The following is a 21987-nucleotide window of genomic DNA, read 5'->3' as shown; positions in this document are numbered from 1 at the left end:
TGCCAGGTAGGCTGCAGAATGCAGCAGGAACGTAGGCTGCCATGGCTGCGATAATTACAGCCGAGCTGGCAACACGGATGCCGAAACAATACTGACTTGGTGATTGGGAGATAGGTGGAGGGTGGAGCTTCAGAAACAATACTGACTTGGTGATTGGGAGATAGGTGGAGGGTGGAGCTTCAGAAACAATACTGACTTGGTGATTGGGAGATAGGTGGAGGGTGGAGCTTCAGAAACAATACTGACTTGGTGATTGGGAGATAGGTGGAGGGTGGAGCTTCAGGCCAAAACAAAAAATGACAACATAAACATCAGTTGAGGGCTGCAACTCCTCTTTTTAAACTGGAATATCCTGGCTTGAGTGCTGTTGTCAGTGACATAAGTATTTGAAATGAACATGATTTTTAAATGTCTGTTGACATATCGGGGTCATTTTATGATTCGTTTTATTATTGCTCTTACATACAGCTCCTTTAAGCTGTAAACCATGACTCCCGCTTCCTGATTCAAACGTCTGACGGCCCCGCCCCCCGACCAATCAGTGGCCTGTAGTGTGATGACGTCAGATATAGGGCCGGCTCAGCCGGTTAGAACCTCGGCAGAACGGTTACAGAGAAAGTATCTGCTTGGCACGGCTCCACCCGCCTCGACCCGTAGTGGAGAAGCTCAAGACGGGGGCGTGGCGGGTAGAAGCGCTGAGTAGGTGCTAGTGGAAAAGGGCCGTTAGTCTCGGCCCAGACCTGGTGTTTGCAGGGACGGGTCACTCATCTACGGCTTCCTGCCCTGAACACACTGAACCTGATGAACTGCCGTTCTGCTGCTAGAGACGTCAGTCACCTCCTCTCCAGAGTTCCCTTTTGGTCAAATAAAAAATAACATACTGAAAAAGGTATATGAAGTTGTTTATCTAATATTTTTTTGCCTAATGCTAATACCTTATATAATTAGACTATTTTTATACAGGACTGTCTCATAAAAAATTTGAATATTGTGATAAAGTTTTTTATTTTCTATAATGCAATTAAAAAAACAAAAATGTCATACATTCTGCATTCATTACAAATCAACTGAAATATTGCAAGCCTTTTATTATTTTAATATTGCTGATCATGGCTTACAGTTTAAGAAAACTCAAATATCCTATCTCAAAAAATTTGAATATTCTGGGAATCTTAATCTTAAACTGTAAACCATAATCAGCAATATTAAAATAATAAAAGGCTTGCAATATTTCAGTTGATTTGTAATGAATCCAGAATGTATGACATTTTTGTTTTTTTAATTGCATTACAGAAAATAAAGAACTTTATCACAATATTCTAATTTTCTGAGACAGTCCTGTGTTATATAATTACATTTTACACACAATAAACAATAAACGTAGGATTAAGAGGGGATATACTCACTTTTGTACGCAACTGTCATTCAGTTAGATACATGATTAACTACAGGCATTATTACATTAATTACATTAAATACAATTGACATTATATTTGTCTTTTAATGAGAGGTACTAGCAGACGCTGCATCCAACGTTTATTCCATTTCAAAAGAGGAAATCCAAACGAAACAACACCAAAGCCACTAACAGCCACTTCAACATTTTCTTATTTTGTCTTTAACAGAAGCAGCATTTAAACGAAAATATAAACCCGTCTTCCACTTCAAGAGCATGAGCAGTTCTTTTCCGAGTGAAGTTGGTAACTGGATTCTCCTCTCTGCCCACCTTTCCATGTTTCCATGAAGCCACCCCACCTTTGTGCCAGCTCCTCTTTAACTGCTCCTGGCGGCAACTTCCGTCTCGTTTCCAAAGCAGCAAAAATACCAATAAGCACCAGAACAAGAGTTACTTGTATGAATGTGCCAGGCTGATGTTTAACAAAAAACAGCCAGTTTGGAAAGTATCTGACAACAATCTTTAAATGTTCCACATTTAACACGATAGAACAATCTTTAGGTTTTGTCCTGCATCTAAAATAGTGTAGTAGCGTTTGGAGTTTGGACAGAAAACTGGGAAACATTAAATCATGTGACCTTTTTGTGCAACAAAGTACAAGAAGATGTGAGTTACATAACATTTTCAAGAATTTCCATGTTCTGTTCCTGTCAGTGAGCTCTTAACGGTTTCTTCATTGAAGACATTTCTACATTTCTCCTACACTACAGTACTGGGTGAAGATACCTTTATCTGTTTTATTAACCCCTGAGCTGTCTTCAGGTCGAGGAAGGAGGAAGAGAAGATGGGAGGAAAGAAGGAAGGAAGGAAGTGTGGAAGGGAGAAAAGAAGGAAGGAAGGAAGGAAGGAAGGAAGGAAGGAAGGAAGGAAGGAAGGAAGGAAGGAAGGAAGGAAGGAAGGAAGGAAGGAAGGAAGGAAGGAAGGAAGGAAGGAAGGAAGGAAGGAAGGAGAGAGCAGGAGGAAAGAAGGAAGGAAGGGAAAAAAGAAGGAAGGAAGGAAGGAAGGAAGGAAGGAAGGAAGGAAGGAAGGAAGGAAGGAAGGGAGGGAGGAAGGAAGGAAGGAAGGAAGGAAGGGAGGGAGGGAGGGAAGGAAGGAAGGAAGGAAGGAAGGAAGGAAGGAAGGAAGGAGAGAGCAGGAGGAAAGAAGGAAGGAAGGGAAAAAAGAAGGAAGGAAGGAAGGAAGGAAGGAAGGAAGGAAGGAAGGAAGGAAGGGAGGAAGGAAGGGAGGGAAGGAAGGAAGGAAGGAAGGAAGGAAGGAAGGAAGGAAGGAAGGAAGGAAGGAAGGAAGGAAGGAAGGAAGGAAGGAAGGAAGGAAGGAAGGAAGGAAGGAAGGAAGGAAGGAAGGAAGGAAGGAAGGAAGGAAGGAAGGAAGGAAGGGAAGAGAAGAGTTCCTTCCTTACCAGGAACATGTTTGATCACTTACCAGGAACATGTTTGATCTCTTACCAGGAACATGTTTGATCTCTTACCAGGAACATGTTTGATCTCTTACAGGAACATGTTTGAACTCTTACCAGGAACATGTTTGATCTCTTACCAGGAACATGTTTGATCTCTTACCAGGAACATGTTTGATCTCTTACAGGAACATGTTTGATCTCTTACCAGGAACATGTTTGATCTCTTACCAGGAACATGTTTGATCTCTTACAGGAACATGTTTGATCTCTTACCAGGAACATGTTTGATCTCTTACAGGAACATGTTTGATCTCTTACAGGAACATGTTTGATCTCTTACCAGGAACATGTTTGATCTCTTACCAGGAACATGTTTGATCTCTTACCAGGAACATGTTTGATCTCTTACCAGGAACATGTTTGATCTCTTACCAGGAACATGTGTGCAGCTCTTACAGGAACATGTGTGCAGCTCTTACCAGGACACGGCCGTGACTTCAGTCCCTGTGTTTAGCAGACAGGTCTTCTCGTCCTGGCTGAACATGGTTGGCTGCACCGTGAGCGAAGCCCTGGCTCTCACTATCGGCCGAGCTCTACAGGAAGGGAAGGAATGACTCAGAGGAAAGGTCTATGCTTACCCAGAGAACCTTTTAAATGGTTAAACATACCTGAATAAAAAAGCTTTATCTGCCCCAAAAGCCCCAATAATTAGATCTGCAAAAGGAAAATAAGCTAAATGAAGACACAGAGTAAAATGTTAAAGGGGACCTATTATGCCATCTAATTTTAAACAGGCCTTGAATGTCTTAAAAACAAGCTTTTGATTGTTTTTGCCAAGAAAAATTAGAAATTCAGCCTCTGAGCCATGTCTTTATCTTCCCATTTTCTAACCTCAATAAATGCGTTTCCATGCATCAATAACCCTTTTAAAACCCGAATATTGGCAATAACCCAGTTTTTGCACGGCCATGTAAACACCAATAACCCCTTTGAATAACCAGAATTTGATCATATTCGGGTTATAAAAAACCCCAATATGACCCCTGGGTTACTCCTTTTAAAACCTGAATATTGGGTCATGTAAACGCCAAACGGAATATCCCCATCAAACGGAACAGGAATTTGTTTTCTGCACATGCTCTGTTCACAAGGAATCCTGGTCTTTTGAGTCCAGGAAGTTCTTATAAACACGGAGAAACCAAGACCAGGAGGAGACTAATCACTTCATAAATGTAATGAAGGATATGAACATTTCTGCATTTGTAGACGGTAGAAAGTACCGGGATAGAAGATTTACAAGAAGGTGAGAGAAAAGTTGCGCGAAGCAGCATTTGTTTTGAATTTGGATACAGGAAGAAGAAGCAGAAATGACGGGAATTGCGTCATGATGTTCTCCGTGCGTCGCTGGTTTGATCCAGATATCCTGAATGATTAATTACCATGTAAACGGAATATTCCCAATGTTTCAGTAATCGTAATAACCCGAATTTTGAGTGCATGTAAACGTAGTCCATGATAATGAGGCACTGTGCTGATTGGCTGCCTGAATGACGCGATACACATCGCTCCGTCGTTACGTAACGATGGGAGCAGAATCTTATTGGCTCGTAGATCCACATCACACTGGACGGCTCATCCAGGCGGCTGTACAGACACTGCAGAATCTGGTTGCTTTCCTCCTTCTCTCAGTTGGCAGGCTGAGGGGAGACCACTTTATATATGTTAAAGCAAGAAAAAACCTGTTTTTCATAATAGGTCCCCTTTAAGGTGCATTTCACGTAGTAGACCATTTCCTCGTGTACCTGGGTACCCGTTGTGATCAAGGTCTTGGCTGCCTCGCAGTGAAAAGCCGAAACTGGCTGGAAAAGAGCGGGAAGCCCGTTGTCCAGAGAGAGTCTGACTGGGCGTGGCCTTCAGTCCTCCAGCATGGCCGTTATAGATGAAAACCACGCCCTGCTGGTCGGCTCCTCCATAAGGACAGCCGATAGCCATATCTGGTTGGAAACAATGGACAGAATAAATTCATCTGGTATTACAGAAGAGTATTAGGGCCAGGCAGGAGAAAATAAAAATAATATTTTAGAGGAGGAAGATTTTTTTTTATTGTGCACTTCGAGAAAAAAGTCGAAATGTCGAGAGAAAAATCAAAATGTCGAGAAAAAAGTCGAAATGTCGAGATTAATGTTGAAGTACAATTTCGAGAAAAAAGTTGAAATGTCGAGAAAAAAGTCGAAATGTCGAGATTAATGTTGAAATACAATTTTGAGAAAAAAGGCGAAATGTCGAGAAAAAAATCGAAATGTCGAGAAAAAAGTCGAAATGTCGAGAAAAAAGTCTAAATGTATTTCAACTTTATTCTCGAAATTTCGACTTTATTCATGAAATTTCGACTTTATTCTTGAAATTGAATTTCAACATTAATCTCAACATTTCTACTTTTTTTCTCGACATTTCGACTTTTTTCTCGAAGTGCACAATAAAAAAAAATCTTCCTCCTCTAAAATATTATTTTTACTTTCTCCTGCCTGGCCCTAATACTCTTCCGTAGGGTATACACAAATGTACTAAGACGTCCTGATTATGACATAAACCACATTTGGAACATAACCGGTGCATCTTGGGTAATGGTTTATGGATTATAGGCAGCCAACCACTTGGAGTGTCATGTCATCCATATTCATACTTGCTCTCTCTTGTACTGTGAGTGCACGGTGTACATGTACCGTTGAATCCGTCCTGGTTGAGATCCCCCAGAGGAGCCAGAGAGGTGCCGAAGCGGCCAAAGGCCTGCGGCCCCAGCAGCTGGGACGGGCTCGGCTCCAGAAGTAAAGGACCCCTCTGCAAGTAGATGTAGACTTTCCCCAGCTCCTCCAGACGCCCATCAGACCCTCGACGCATGAACATCGGAGCTCCCACTGCCAGGTCATCCAAACTACAGAGATGCAATAATCTTAAATTAGCTTTCAATTCTCTTCTAGAATCAATGGGTATCTCACAAAAAGTGGATAAACCTCTTTGTTCACGAGGTGCGGCGTTATAGAGGCGTTAACCAAAATAACCTTGTAAAAATTCAAACCAATGCACATTTGGTACCAATATGAGACCGAAAAATTAGATGCGGACTACTAAATATACGATTGTTAAGCTCCAAGTCTCTGTTAGTAAATGATATAATTACAGAGAGTAGGAGTGATATTTTCTGTTTAACAGAAACATGGTTACAGGAGGAAGAGTATGTTAGTTTGAATGAATCAACTCCGCCCGGCTACTTTAATCATCACATTCCTAGAAGCACGGGCCGAGGCGGAGGAGTCGCAGCAATTTATAACTCCAGTCTCCAAACAAAAACTGAACCTAAGTCCAATTATAATACATCTGAAAGCCTCACGCTTAGTCTGAAACTCCCGAGCTGGAAATCAGAGAAGCCAGTTGTGTTAGTGGTAGTGTATCGGCCCCCTGCTGGTGCTTATCTGGAGTTTCTGTCTGAATTTTCAGATTTCCTATCTGGATCAGTACAGATAAATTCATCATAGTGGGTGATTTTAATATTCATATGGATGTTGAAAGCGATAATCTTAAATTAGCTTTCAATTCTCTTCTAGAATCAATGGGTATCTCACAAAAAGTGGACAAACCGACGCACCGTTTTAATCATACTCTTGATCTCGTTCTCACCTACGGTGTTGAAACTGATGATCTGTTGGTGTCACCTGTAAACTCCCTTTTATCTGACCATTATTTAATAACGTTTGAATTTAGTATTGTCGATGTTGAAGTGCAAAGCAGGAGGTACTATTTTAGCAGATGTTTGTCTGATGAAGCTATTGCTAAATTTAGGGAGGCCATTGCTTATCTTACAACAGTGGAAAATAGTGAAGCAATAGAGGCCAGTGACCTGGGTTCTACCTCTGCAGATGTTGATTTCCTTGCTAGTAACACTGCTGATTTCTTGCATTCAGCTTTAGATGAAGTTGCTCCTTTGAAAAGGAGGGTTTCCAACCATAGGAGCTTAACTCCCTGGTATAATTCAGATATCCGCATGTTGAAACAAAGCGTGCGTAAAATGGAAAGGCAGTGGTACTCTTGTAAGTCTGTAGACTCTTATCGTGAATGGAAAGATATTCTAATAGTATATAAAAAAGCCATTCGCAAAGCCAGAACAGCTTATTATTCAACGTTGATAGAGGATAACAAAAGTAACCCACGTTTTCTGTTCAGCACTGTAGCCAGGCTGACAAAGAGTCACAACTCTGTTGAGCCGTGCATTCCTGCAGCTCTCAGTAGTGAAGACTTTATGAGCTTCTTTAACAGTAAAATCACGAGAACCTCACTCGTCAATAGAGCTAAGTCAACCACATGTATGTTAGACCCCATCCTGACTCGACTAATCAAAAATGTTTTTTCTCTTATTGGTGCGACAATACTAGACCAAATCAACCTATCCCTAAACTTTGGATATGTACCACTGGTTTTCAAAGTGGCAGTAATTGAACCTTTACTTAAAAAACCTTCTCTTGACCCAGACACCTTAGCTAATTATAGACCAATTTCTAACCTTCCATTTGTATCTAAAATTCTGGAAAAGGCAGTTTCAAGCCAGTTATGTGACTATTTATATAGAAATGATCTGTTTGAAGTCTTTCAGTCAGGGTTCAGAATGCATCATAGCACAGAGACAGCACTGGTTCGAGTCACGAATGACCTTCTTATGGCCTCAGATAAGGGACTAGTGTCCATACTGGTTCTACTGGACCTCAGATAAGGGATTAGTGTCCATACTGGTTCTACTGGACCTCAGATAAGGGATTAGTGTCCATACTGGTTCTACTGGACCTCAGTGCTGCTTTTGACACTGTAGATCAGCATTTTACTGCACAGGTTAGAGCATGTTGTTGGGATTAAAGGGACAGCTCTACGTTGCTTTAAATCATATCTATCTGACAGGTTCCAGTTTGTTCATGTACATGAGGTTTCTTCCGAACAGTCAAGGGTCTGTTATGGTGTTCCGCAGGGTTCAGTGCTAGGGCCATTCTTGTTCAGTTTATACATGCAGCCCTTGGGAAGTATAATCCAGAATCACAGCATACACTTTCATTGCTATGCTGATGATACGCAGCTCTATTTGTCTATGAATCCGGATGAAACAGAACCGTTAGTTAAACTTCAGGCATGTCTTAGGGACATCAAGGACTGGATGTCCGGAAATTTCTTGCTTCTAAATTCAGATAAAATGGAGGTTATCATTCTTGGTCCAGAGCATTTTAGGAAGGGATTAGATGGTGTTGCGATGGCTTCCTGTGCAACTGTGAGACACCTTGGTGTTGTTTTTCGATCAGGATTTGTCGTTTAAACCATATGTTAATCAGGTTTGTAAAATAGCATTTTTCCATCTCCGTAATATTGCAAAGATTAGGAAAATCCTCTCGTAGAGTGATGCAGAAAAACTAGTTCATGCGTTTGTATCTTCTAGACTAGATTACTGTAATGTGTTATTAGCAGGATGTCCAAGTAATTTGCTGAATAGGCTCAAGCTTATCCAAAATGCAGCAGCCCGAGTGCTGACAGGAATCAGCAGGAGAGACCACGTCTCTCCAGTGTTAGCGTCGCTCAATTGGCTACCCGTAAAATTTAGAATCCAATTTAAAATTTTATTACTTGCGTATAAAGCCCAAAACGGCTTAGCTCCGCATTATTTGCAAGACCTGATAGTGCCTTATGTTCCTGGCAGAGCTCTCCGTTCTCGGAGTGCAGGTTTACTCGTAGTTCCTAGAGTATCCAAATGTAGATTTGGAGGGCGGGCGTTCTGCTATCAGGCACCATTACTATGGAAACAACTTCCAATCTGGGTTAAGGAGGCTGACACCACCTCCACCTTTAAAACTAAACTTAAAACCTTTCTGTTTAGTAAAGCCTATAGTTAGTGTTTAATAAACCTCTAGCTGGTGTTGGTAAATCTCTAGGTAGTGTAAACTCTAGTGTGTTAGAGTTAGTAGTCATAGTTGCAGCTATAGAACAAGACTATAATAGTTAGTCTCAAATATAGCTTGGTGGTAGATATGCTGCTATAGGCTTATGCTGCAGGGGTGCACCGACATGATCCACTGGGCGGTGCCTCTCACCCTTCTTCTCGTCTCCTCTTCCCTTCCTCTCTTCTCCATTTCCATTTTTATTTAGCATAAGTATCTCATAGCTATCATTTTTGTCCATCGTTCCTGTAGTTTCTTGTGCTGGCCCCCCCTTTGTATCTTCTGTGCATGTTTGCAGCCCGGAGCCTCGGGGAGCTGCGTTCTGGCCTGCAGTCCCGCATCCCCCCCCCCCAACCCCGGTCATCCCGCTGCTGCTTCCACCTGCCTGCGCGCCCCCCCCGGTCATCCCGCTGCTGCTTCCACCTGCCTGCTGTGTGCTGCTGACGTCCCCGACCCCCCCCCCCCCTCGGCCTTCGGCAGGAGGGTCCCCCCTTATGATCATGGTCCTGGTCCAGGTTTCTTCCCTCCTAAAGGGGAGTTTTTCTTGCCACTGTTTGGCTTAAGGCTTTTATCCTTCTATGGGAGTTTTCTGCCATTGTTTATATAATAATTGAATTGAATTGAATTGAATTGAATTGAATTGAATTGAATTGAATTGAATTGAATGAGCGAGCCCAAGTGAGAAGAATGGTCCAGACAGAAAAACGTAGCTGTTCAGAGTAGGGATGCCCCGATACCGATACTGGTATCGGGGCCGAAACTGCTCTCATATACTCGTACTCGCAAAAATTTTCCGATGCCACACACCGATACTTCATTGTTTGTTGTAGTTACTGGTTAGTGACTCTAGGGGGAGGTGTTGAGCTGCAGTCAGCGGTGATGAGAAGAGAGTGATACATGAGTGAGAAGAGAGTGATACATGAGTGAGAAGAGAGTGATACATGAGTGAGAAGAGAGTGATACATGATTGAGAAGAGAGTGATACATGAGTGAGAAGAGAGTGAGACATGAGTGAGACTGGCAGCGCCGTTTCAGGCAAAATAGCAACAATTAATGCAGCGGGACGTCAGCAGTGTGGACATATTTCAGAATAAGGGACGATGACAGAAGCAAGGCAGACTGAAGCTACGTGCTGCTAAGGTGTCAAGAGGAGGGAAGGAGAATACGTCGTTTAATACCAGCAACTTGATAAAACATCTCAAGACGCATCATAAAGCTGAGTATACGGAGTTTACTAATGCTACTGTAAGACCACAACAGCAACATTAGCTCAGGTTCTGCCAAAGCGACAGACGATGACGAGAGACAAGTTAAAATAACGGAGGCTCTAACCCGTTATATAGCTGGATGAGCAGCCACTGAAGCTGGAGAAGACGAAGGATTTCTCTTCTCGACGCACTCGAGCCGCGATATGACGTTTCATTGAAATGTTATATGTTTGATATTTTCTTAAATGTGAAGACAAGCGTGGAGACTTTATTTACACAGAAAGATTTTTTTTTTTTTAAATTGTTATTCTACTCATTTTATTTATTTTTATTGAATGTATCTGTTGCAAATAAAACCTGTCTTCCAATTCATTGCATTTTTCATTGCATTTTTAGCCTAGTTATTTTTGTGGTAGAAGTATCGTATCGGTACTCGGTACCGGCAAGTACACAAATTATAATACTCTAGTTCAGAGGAAGGTGGACCACTGCCCGAGATAAAACATGTCTTTTTAAAAGTCAACATTTCAAAAACATAAGAAAGCGTTTATCATACCTGTGCAAGGGTTAGAGGAAATTAAAACAGCAAAAGGAAAGTTCATGCACAGAGGAACTTTAGGTGTTTTAAAAGGGGGACATTTTCATGACAATAGAAAGTATTACTGCACCAGTGTGGGAAATGTCCAAAAATTCACACTGATGTCTGTTTCAGTTTACTTCTTTTCAGCCTTTGAATGTCTTTGTCACAATTTCTGCCACAATCTGTGTCCCCGTGGTTCCATTCACTCACCCGTCGTTGTTGATGTCGGCGGCTGCCACGGCGTAGCCGAAGTACGACCCCATCTGGAACACATCACACCCAAGACCCAGTCAGTCTGTAATCACACCATGCTGCACAGATCCTTCTCTTCTTTTTTATCTTTCATCCCCTCCAACACCCCCATGCCAGAATCTTTTCTTTCATTTTCTCAATCCCACAACCCCTCAGAGCCTGCTTTTCTGCCTTTTCATGAAGCTTAAAGTCTGCTTCTGGAAGCTCGGGCAGAATTAGGGGGTCCGATAATCAAGGCTGCGAACCATATGACAACTCACCCAACAAGCGGTGGACTTGTTTTATTCTGGTCTCATTTCAGACAGCACCATGACTGATAAATAATAATAAATATAAATTAAAGCTGCAAGCAGTGATGAATGGGCACTCGCAACCATGGCCACCGCCCCCCATAAGCATATCATAAATGACACCACCCACGACTCTCTATGTCAAACCATTCAAAAGTTATGGCAGAGAAAAGTTTTCTAGGGGGCGCTGTTAAGCCATCTTGTCACGCCCATTAATGCAAACCATGAAATGTCATTTTATTGCCAGGCCTGGCTTGGTGCAAAAATTGGTGACTTTTGGGGAACTATCAAATATGGACCAATCAGATGAAGGGACGGGGGCACTTTTTTGGCGTCTAGCGTCGCCACAGTAACGCTTTTGAAAGAAAAAAGTAATGCGCGTCGTCGCAGGATGGAGACGCATATTTTGATGTATAACACACCTGGGTGCACGTTACGGTTCGGGCCGTATTAACTGCTGAAGGAATGGCATAAATTGTGCCAAAATGACACGATTAATTCCAAATTCCAAGAGACTTTTCTTTAAGTTGTGCCATGATACAGGTGTGTACCGATTTTCATGCATGTACGTCAAACCGTATCGTGGGGCTTGAGGCACAAAGTTTTCTAGGGGGCGCTGTTCAGCCATTAGGCCACGCCCATTAATGCAAACCATTAAATATCAAATTTTTCACCAGGCCTGGCTTGGTGCAAAATTTGGTGACTTTTGGGGCACATTTAGGGGGGCAAAAAGGCCCTCCTTTCGTCAGAAGGAAAATAAAGAATAAAGAATTCCTACAGATACAATAGGGCCTTCGCACTGTAAGTGCTCGGGCCCTAATAAGCTAGATACAATATATAAGTAGCTTCATCATGTGTCAGACAGTTGAGTAAATCTTAATACATTTGTTGAGCTAGTTTCATAGTTTGCTTGTTTTGTATCATGGCGCAACTTAAAGAAAAGTCTCTTGGCGCCATGGCCGAAACCGAACAGGAAGTCGGCCATTTTGAATTAATCGTGTCATTTTGGCCCAATTTATGCCATTCCTTCAGCAGTTAATATGGCCCGAACCGTAACGTGCACCCAGGTGTGTTATACATCAAAATGTGCGTCTCCATCCTGCGACAACGCGCATTACTTTTCTTAGTCAAAAGCGTTACTGTGGCGGTTATCTGATAGTTCCTACTTTCTCATAACTTTTGAATGGTTTGACATAAAGACTCGTGGGTGGTGTCATCGGACTCGGTTTTGACTCCTTCACCTTAATTGGTGCAAATTAGCCCCGCCCCTTCTTCTGATTGGTCCATATCTGATAGTTCCTACTTTCTGCCATAACTTTTGAATGGTTTGGTATAGAGAGTCGTGGGTGGTGTCATCTGCTAAATGTCCAGGCCTGAAGAATCTACATCAAGTCATACAAGCTTCCACTGCAGCCTGAACGTGCACAAGGGTGCGAGGGCCCGTTCATCGCTGCTTACAGCTTTAATTAATATAGTTATTGTCGATTTCTGACAAGGCTCACCATTTTAAAATGGCAATAAAAAATAATGACTTTGTTTATGGGGCAGGGCCCCTGCACCAGACCCTGGGTGTGTTTGTGCAGCTGAACTGGAGAGCCGAGCCCAGCGGAGACCAGTCCCCCGCAGAGGGACCAGCAGAGAGGACAGCAGTCCCACACAGACACCAGAGGGTCACGTCAGGTCACTGTCGCCATGACTTAATAGTCAGCTTAATGCCCTCCACCCTGAGACTGATGGCCCGGAGCCTCCAGAGACCCCCCACATCCTGAACCTGGTATGTCACTACGTCAGAGAGAGTTTAGCCACTTTCTCAAACAAGAAATCAACTGATATTTTGCACAACAAAATTATAAATGAGGCATGTGCCTTAATGCACTTCAGAGTATAAATAAAAGTTGAATGAATGAACCAAACAGTGTCAGAAAGACTGAGTGTTAGAAAGACTGAGTGTCAGAAAGACTGAGTGTCAGAAAGACTGAGTGTCAGCGTAAACTTTCAGTTTGAGCAACTGGAAAACCTCTAAAATGGGAAGGAACTGTTGTGCGATCGACTGTACTCATAGATTTAGCAAGAAATCAGAGTTATCGTTTTACAGACTGATGAAACATAATCTTAAGAGAGACAAATGGATCTCTGCAATTCATAGAAACGACTGGATTCCAGGCACCGAAACGGGGATTTGTGGTTCCCAGTTTGTATCAGGTAATGTTGGATTTTTGGTTAGCTAACGTTAAACGGTCAAATCATAAAGTTCGGTGTCCTCATCACTTTAATTTCTACAACAAATCCTGCCTTGAAGTCGGACCAAGCGTCAAGACTTTTGTAAGCCTTCAAGCTTTGCTTCGTGTATTTCCCCGGCGTAGAAATTAAGTTCATATAAATATCAGGAAACTGGATTCGATGGGACACAGTGGTGCAGCTGGTAGTGCAGCCGTCTCACAGCTAGAAGGTCCTGGGTCCGATTCCCGCCGGGGACGCTGTGGGCGCTGAAGTGTGTGTTAGTTCCCCCATGACTTCAGCACCACACCCTGGGTGGGGTTGGTGAAAGGATCTTTCTGTGTGGAGTTTCCATGTTCTCCCCGTGTTCCCCTGGGTAGCTAATGGGAGCTACCCTCACAAAAACATGCAACAGTCCTGGGCTTTACTGCCCCCTCTGGCCAACCGGGGAACAGATGGGGTGGGAGGATCCGGCCGGAATAACGTGATCCTTCCACGCGCTACGTCCGGCCGGAGAAACCCCACCCTGTCTGGTTAAAAGATGCTGCTCACTCCTCAGGTTAAGGAGGAGACCTGAGCTCAGTGCAGGAACTGGTAGAGGGAGCAACGCCCAGGACTGTTACTTAGGTAGGAGCACTGGGTGATAAAATGGGGGAAAAAACCAGGATAAAAATATATATAAAAAAAAAAAAAAAAGGAAACTAGATTTGGCTGTCATTCCCGTCTTCTCCACTAGTTGCAGCTGTTTTTACCACTCAGTGACAGTAAGGGGGCTGGTCCAGTGGGGAAGTGACGTCAATGCAAACCCTCTATTTCCCATAATACACCTGTCTTCCAAAAATGTAATTGTCTTAAACTGCGGTGAACCTTGTTTGTAGGCCGTCTAGCTGTCACTGTAGGAGATGTACAACTGATTCTGTAAGAAATAAAAGCTGATAGGAGCAGTCTCACTTGGACCTTCCACGCGGATCTGCTGCATTAATCACAGACCGGCAGCTCAGCCCAGCCCATACTTACTCAAGCAGACTTACACTTATTTGCAATTCAGTGATTCAATTTAAAAAACACATGTTGAATCCATATAGGGACAACTTTATGAAAGTTTCTGGGTTTTATTTCAACCGTATGGAAACTGTGAGCTCTTAATAAGCTGCACCTTTGACCCTGCGGATGCTGAATTGACCACAGGGCAAATTCCTTCACTTTGCTTTAGCCCGTGCCACCTTAAATGTGTACCCACAAACAGTACTGGAGTTGTAAAATAAATCAGGGGGGATGGTGGATTTTATCATATGGGGACAGATAATTTGTGCTGATTACAAATAATATAATATATTACAAATAATAGCAGTGACCAAAACAGCTGCAGAAATACTGCAGGAATGACATAGCAGCAGTTAAATGCAGCCTTCTGTAAGCTTTAAATATCCACTGGGCTTACATCAAATACATCAAAACACAACAATAAAAACACTTTTCTGAACTTATCAATATGACTCTGTCCTTCACAGGATAAGTAACATGGGTCACTGCAAAAACTCACAATCTTAACAAGAATATTTGTCTTATTTCTAGTTAAAATGTCTCATTTAAGTAAAAAAAAATCTCATTACACTTAAAACAAGACTCATCACTGGAAAAAACAACAATTTTCACCTGTTTCAAGTAGATTTTCACTTGAAATAAGTAGAAAAATCTGCATGTGGAACAAGATTTATTTGCTTGTAATAAGAAGATAAATCTTGTTCCACTGGCAGATTTTCCTACTTATTTCAAGTGAAAATTTAACTGAAACAGGTGAAAATTGTCAAATAAGTTATTTTTCTGGTGTTATTTTTCTGGTGATGAGTCTAAATGTTGAAATAGCAGTAAAACCACATTCATTGATGAAATGACATAAAGGATGGAAAGGAGGGATGGCAGTTTTACAGGGGGGGTGATTTGGACCGTTTTTATTTCAGGGGGGATGATTTGGACCGTTTTTATTTCAGGGGGGATGCCATCACCCCTCATCCCCCCCTCAACTCCAGTACTGCCCACAAACCTCCATCCGTGTGCACGTACCTGCTCCCCGGTCAGGTTCAGCAGAGACCTCATGTCCGCTCCGTTTAATATGGACACCTACGATAAAACAGCTGTGAATTTACTGTGTCTCTTTAGAGAAATCTTCATTAGAAAGAAAAACCACAAATGAAGGAACTCCTTACTAAACCATACAGCATGAGTCCTTTTGGAACTCCTGTGACGAAATCTGTCAAAAGAAAAAAATGTTCCTCGATTAATTTATCTTTTAATTATTTGGGTATCTTAATGTTTATTCCTGAGAGACATAATAACATATTTTATTTACAACATAAACATGTACGGAAGAGTATTAGGGCCATGCAGGAGAAAAAATATTTGAGAGGGGAAGATTTTTTTTTATTGTGCACTTCGAGAAAAAAGTCGAAAAACTTTTTTCTCAAAATTGTACTTCAACATTAATCTCGACATTTCGACTTTTTTCTCGAAGTGCATAATGAAAAAAAAATCTTCCTCCTCCTAAAATATTATTTTTATTTTTCTCCTGCTTGGCCCTAATTACGTAAGAGTATTACGGAAGTCGAAATGTCGAGAATAATGTTGAAGTACAATTTCGAGAAAAAAGCCGAAATGTTGAGAGAAAAGTAAACATTTTGTGAATAAAGTAGAACGACACGGTTCAGAATACAAGAATTGGCTTTACGACAAATTTACAAGGATGTAAATTAGTTAGTTAGTTAGTTAGTTAGTTAGTTAGTTAGTTAGTTAGTTAGTTAGTTAGTTAGTTAGTTAGTTAGTTAGCTACGGCTGCTGCTGCAGAGCTGTCAGTCTCTCTAACTGGATTTGATGGGCCAGAGGAGACATTTACACTTTATTCACAAACTTATATTTCAACTTTATTCTCAAAATTTCAACTTTTTTCTCGACAATGTATTTCAACATTAATCTCAACATTTCTACTTTTTCCTCGACATTTCGACTTTTTTCTTGAAGTGCACAATAAAAAAAAATCTTCCCCTCTCAAAAGTTTTTTCTCCTGCATGGCTCTGATACTCTTCCGTAAACATGAGACTGAAGCTGCGTAGCAAATCCTGTACTCCATCAATCATTTTACTTCTCTGTTTGGCAAAAGTGAGCCTCACCTTCCTCCCCGTCTCCACTGAACTCCCCAGCAGCCACGGAGTAACCTGCAGGAACAACGAGGAGGAGAGGAGGAACGGGGGCGGAAAGAGAGGAAAGGTGCAGAAAATAGATGGTTAACCCACAGAAGCCTCCATGATGCATGTGTGAACTTGATAAAATATAAGGAGTTGTTGAAATGATATTTCTTTGCTCAAAAGTAAATCAGGAACATTCAAGCATTAAGAGAAGCTGCAGCACTTGAGTACTGAGCTCCTATGATGGTTTACATTTGGGTACGTAAGCGGTCCTGGACATATCATGGATTTTTGTGAGATCAGGTTGAAAACGTTGCAGCTTCACATTAAGCTGCAAGTTTTAATTTTGAATTGAGAGTCTGCTGTGCTGGTTCTCCACGGGGAAAGGGTGGCGTGCCTTCTCCGGGTGGGTGGAGAAGTCCTGCCTCAGGTGGAGGAGTTCAAGTATCTCGGGGTCTTGTTCACGAGTGAGGGAACGATGGAGCGTGAGATTGACAGACGGATCGGTGCAGCGTCCGCAGTTATGCGGTCGATGTACCGGACCGTCGTGGTGAAGAAGGAGCTGAGTCGAAAGGCGAAGCTCTCGATTTACCGGTCAATCTACGCACCTACCCTCCCCTATGGTCATGAACTTTGGGTAGTGACCGAAAGGACAAGATCGTGGATACAAGCGGCCGAGATGAGTTTCCTCTGCAGGGTGGTTGGACGCTCCCTTAGAGATGAGTTTCCTCCGCAGGGTGGCTGGACGCTCCCTTAGAGATGAGTTTCCTCCGCAGGGTGGCTGGACGCTCCCTTAGAGATGAGTTTCCTCCGTAGGGTGGCTGGACGCTCCCTTAGAGATGAGTTTCCTCCACAGGGTGGCTGGACGCTCCCTTAGAGATGAGTTTCCTCCGTAGGGTGGCTGGACGCTCCCTTAGAGATGAGTTTCCTCCGCATGGCGGCTGGACGCTCCCTTAGAGATGAGTTTCCGCCACAGGGTGGCTGGACGCTCCCTTAGAGATGAGTTTCCTCTGCAGGGTGGCTGGACGCTCCCTTAGAGATAGGGTGAGGAGTTCGGTCACCCGGGAGGAGCTCGGAGTCGAGCCGCTGCTCCTTCACATTGAGAGGAGTCAGCTGAGGTGGCTTGGACATCTGTATCGGATCCTCCTGGACGCATCCCAAGGGAGGAGTTCCAGGCATGTCCCTCCTCCATAGGGAGGTGTTCCAGGCATGTCCCTCCTCCCTAGGGAGGTGTTCCAGGCATGTCCCTCCTCCCTAGGGAGGTGTTCCAGGCATGTCCCTCCTCCCTAGGGAGGTGGTCCAGACATGTCCCTCCAGGAGGAGACCCCGGGGAAGACCCAGGACACGCTGGAGAGACTATGTCTCTCGGCTGGCCTGGGAACGCCTCGGACTCCCCCCGGAAGAGCTGGAGGAAGAGCTGGAGGAAGAGATGGAGGAAGAGCTGGAGGAAGAGATGGAGGAAGAGCTGGAGGAAGAGATGGAGGAAGAGCTGGAGGAAGAGCTGGAGGAAGAGCTGGAGGAAGAGATGGAGGAAGAGATGGAGGAAGAGCTGGAGGAAGACCTGGAGGAAGAGCTGGAGGAAGTGTCTGGGGTGAAGGAAGTCTGGGCATCTCTGCTGAGGCTGCTGCCCCCGCGACCCAGGAACGGATAAGCGGCGGACGATGTATGTATGTATGTATGGATGTATGGATGTATGGATGGATGGATGGATGTATGTATGTATGTATGTATGTATGTATGTATGTATGTATGTATGTATGTATGGATGGATGGATGGATGGATGGATGGATGGATGGATGGATGGATGGATGGATGGATGGATGGATGGATGGATGGATGGATGGATGGATGGATGAGAGTCTGCTTAAGTGCCTATTTGAGACTCAGCCTTATTTTATTTCTGAATTTTATTTATTTAACTGTATTTGTATTGCATTTTTGAATAATGCACCTGGCCTAATTGGTTTGCTGATGTGCTTGAGCTTTTTCTTTTGAATTTCATTTATGAAACACACTTCACTAATAAAAATGTGGATTTCCAATCTTCTCTTCTGAGTGTATTCAATTGATTAGTCATGCACTGCAATTTTGCAATGTCCTAGAATTCAAATTCTTTATTTGGGGACCTTTAGCAGATATGAGATTAAAATTCGATTAATTTGATGAATTAATTATAAATCCTGTAATTCATTAGATTAATCTTTTTAATGGCCTGACAGCACTAGTTATTGATACTATTAATTGTGTCTGGTTAGGGTGTGACCTCACCCAGGTAGCTGTCATCGTAACTCCCCTGGACCTGCCGGGTCTGGATCTGTCCGGCGACCGCCAGCAGGAAGTAGGAAGGATAGTAGGCCTTAACAATCTCCTCTGTGGTGGCCGAGAGCAGCTGGCCTGCAGGATTTCATATCAGCAGGTTAAGTAGGTCTTTTTAACATCAGCTGTCTTTTTGATTACGTTTGCACTGAAAAGAACTCCTGAACTCTCCATAAACTCCGAACAACGGAGCTCACCTTGCCAGTAGAAGCTGCCCGGCCCTCCAAGGATGACCCTCCCCTCCTAAAGGGACAAAAAAAAACAGCACAAAAAACAGCCACCCGTGCTCAGAAATGCAAGTGTCATGAGTTTCATCCTGTGTTTCTAACTTTACAAGTCTAATCTGCACATTGTAATGACCACTGCTTACGTCGACCAAAACAGAGAAACTGTGACTATGCAGTTACATGAATTTGGGTCAATGACGTGATGCCTATATTTTCTGAAAATACTAGTTATTCGGGGTTTTGTTGTTGTTTTAAGCGTCTAAATGTCATGTGGTGCGACTGTCCGGCCATGACTCTTGTTTTGAAAACTTTTTTTGAAATCTCTCTAAATTTATTTAAATCAATCTTCTTCTATCTGGCATGATTTCAGAACTGTCTTGTAGTGTGTAAGATTGCAACACATTTGTATTTATATTTCCATCATAATATACAAACAAAGTTTGACTGATGTCCATTTTATGAAATATCATGTGGCGAGACCATTAAAAAAACAACCATTTTTGTATAATACTGAAAACTTGTAAAAAAAAAAAGATGTCAAGATCTTAAGGATAATTAATTTTAATATGAATCATTTGCACCACATGACTTTTTTTAAGGCTAGTGCCATTTCATCTTGACAAAAACCTCTGAAATCACTTAATTTAACATTTTTATATGAATTTATGTGTACACAACATTCTTAATGTTTGAACTACTGCAATAGATATTCTTTTTTTTATTATTTTAAAATGGACCTGTTGAAAATCCTTTGAAAAAAAAAAAAAAAAATCTTTCGTCATTGACCCATATAGCTATAACCCTTGTACTGTCTTCGGGTCAAAATGACCTAATTCTCCTGTTCCTTCTTTCCTCCTGCTCTCTCCTTCCTTCTTCCCTTCCTTCCTTCCTTCCTCCCTTCCTTCCTTCCTTCCTTCCTTCCTTCCTTCCTTCCTTCCTTCCTTTTTTGCTTCCTTCCTTTTTTCCTCCTGCTCACTCCTTCCTTCTTCCCTTCCTCTTTTTTCCCTTCCTTCCTTCTTTCCTTGTTTTCTTCCTTCCTTCTTTCCTCCTGCTCTCTCCTTCCTTCTTCCCTTCCTTCTTCCCTTCCTTCCTTCCTTCTTTTTTCCCTTCCTTCCTTCTTTCCTCCTGCTCTCTCCTTCCTTCTTCCCTTCCTCTTTTCTCCCTTCCTTCCTTCCTTCCTTCCTTCCTTCCTTCCTTCCTTCCTTCCTTCCTTCCTTCCTTCTTTTCTCCCTTCCTTCCTTCTTTTCTCCCTTCCTTCCTTCTTTCCTCCTGCTCTCTCCTTCCTTCCTTCCTTCCTTCCTTCCTTCCTTCCTTCCTTCCTTCCTTCCTTCCTTCCTTCCTTCCTTCCTTCCTTCCTTCCTTCCTTCTTTTCATCATTCCTTCCTTCCTTCCTTCTTTCCTCCCTTCTTCTCTTCCTCCTTCCTTGACCCGAAGACAGCACTAGGGATAAACAACATTATATGACCAAATGTCCCCTACCTTGGTAAAATCTGCACTAAATCCCCCTTGACAATAGCCCTGTCCAGCAGGTCCATGTCTTTCTGCAGAGAGCAACAACAAAACAATGGGAAATATCAATAAATGTTGGGTTTCATGGGAACACCCAGCTGTAAACGCCGTGCAGTACCTGTTCGGCATGGAGCGTACTCAACGAAGGTTTGGAGGCCGTCTACAGAGAGGTAGCAAGATCCTGTAACGTCTGCAAAGGCTGTGTCGTGTTCTGTCCTCCAGTAGTACCGGGGCGCACACGCCTGGGAGACACAGAGACAACTTAGGACTGTTTCCGGCTGAGAAATGGGAAAGTGCCTGATATTTTCTTTTTGAGCTGGTGAATGTCCAAAGAAAGCTCAGCAACTGTAACCAGAGAGAAAATCCATCAAGGTCCCCACGCTTGCAAAAACTTAGTTGTGGACTAGGTACCAAGTAGGGATGCCCCGATACCGATACCAGTATCGGTATCGGCGCATCCCTACTTGGTACCTAGTCTCCGATACTGCTCTCATATACTCGTACTCTATGTACTCTTCATGTATCCGATACCACGCACCGATACTTCATTGTTGTTGTAGTTACTGGTTAGTGACTCTAGGGGGAGATGTTCCCGGGTGAGTGTGCAGCCTGGCGGCTGCTCAGCCAGCTGTTCCGGTTAGCCGCTAGTCGGCTAAGCTTAGCGTGGTGATGAGAAGAGAGTGATACATGAGTGAGACTGGCAGCGCCGTTTCAGGCAAGATAGCAACAATTAATGCAGCGGGACGTCAGCAGTGTGGACATATTTCAAAATAAGGGACGACGACAGAAGCAAGACAGACTGAAGCTACGTGCTGCTAAAGCCGGGCAGACATTGTGATTGTGTGATTATCGGCTCGTTTTGAGCCGATTTTCCACTCGTGCGACTATTTTTTGGATCGGGCCAGATTTTGACCCAATCGTTGGTCGTGCCTAATGAGGTAAACGTGGGGTAACGACGAGAGATTAACACCTGACGACGAGAGATTAACACCTCACGACGAGAGATTAACACCTCACGACGAGAGATTAAGCCAATCAACCTTTGTGAAGTTTACCAAACATCTTCACTGAAACTGCACTCAAATGATTCAAATCTAGATACCTTTTGACTAAATCCCCCCAACAATAACTACAGAAGAGTATTGGGGCCATGCAGGAGAAAAGATATTTGAGAAATTTGAGAGATTAATGTTGAAATACAATTTCAAGAATAAAGCATTTCAACATTTCAACTTTATTCACGAAATTTTGACTTTTTTATCAACATTTCGACTTTTTTCTCGAAATTGTATTTCAACATTAATCTCGACGTTTCGACTTTTTTCTCGAAGTGCACAATAAAAAAAAATCTTCCCCTCTCAAATATTTTTGCTCCTGCATGGCCCTA

General features: G+C 42.9%; 1 protein-coding gene across 1 annotated transcript in view; it reads right to left on the bottom strand.

Annotated features, from left to right (window-relative positions):
* Positions 1-21987, bottom strand: part of LOC133449054 (integrin alpha-5-like) — a 100245-nt gene that overhangs the window by 46311 nt on the left and 31947 nt on the right. The window contains exons 4-15 of the mRNA XM_061728164.1: positions 20719-20842; positions 20571-20632; positions 19062-19107; positions 18817-18942; positions 16533-16577; positions 15576-15619; positions 15433-15489; positions 10820-10872; positions 5579-5787; positions 4658-4849; positions 3524-3569; positions 3335-3448 (exon numbers count right to left, since the gene is read on the bottom strand). Of these exons, the coding sequence (XP_061584148.1) occupies positions 3335-3448; positions 3524-3569; positions 4658-4849; positions 5579-5787; positions 10820-10872; positions 15433-15489; positions 15576-15619; positions 16533-16577; positions 18817-18942; positions 19062-19107; positions 20571-20632; positions 20719-20842 (1118 nt within the window). The remainder of the gene's footprint in view (positions 1-3334; positions 3449-3523; positions 3570-4657; positions 4850-5578; positions 5788-10819; positions 10873-15432; positions 15490-15575; positions 15620-16532; positions 16578-18816; positions 18943-19061; positions 19108-20570; positions 20633-20718; positions 20843-21987) is intronic.

The sequence above is a fragment of the Cololabis saira genome, chromosome 8 (genome assembly GCF_033807715.1).
Source record: "Cololabis saira isolate AMF1-May2022 chromosome 8, fColSai1.1, whole genome shotgun sequence".
Classification (NCBI taxonomy): domain Eukaryota; kingdom Metazoa; phylum Chordata; class Actinopteri; order Beloniformes; family Belonidae; genus Cololabis; species Cololabis saira.
The sequence above is the reverse complement of the archived record's forward strand: the minus strand, read 5'-3'. Positions and strand labels throughout refer to the sequence as shown.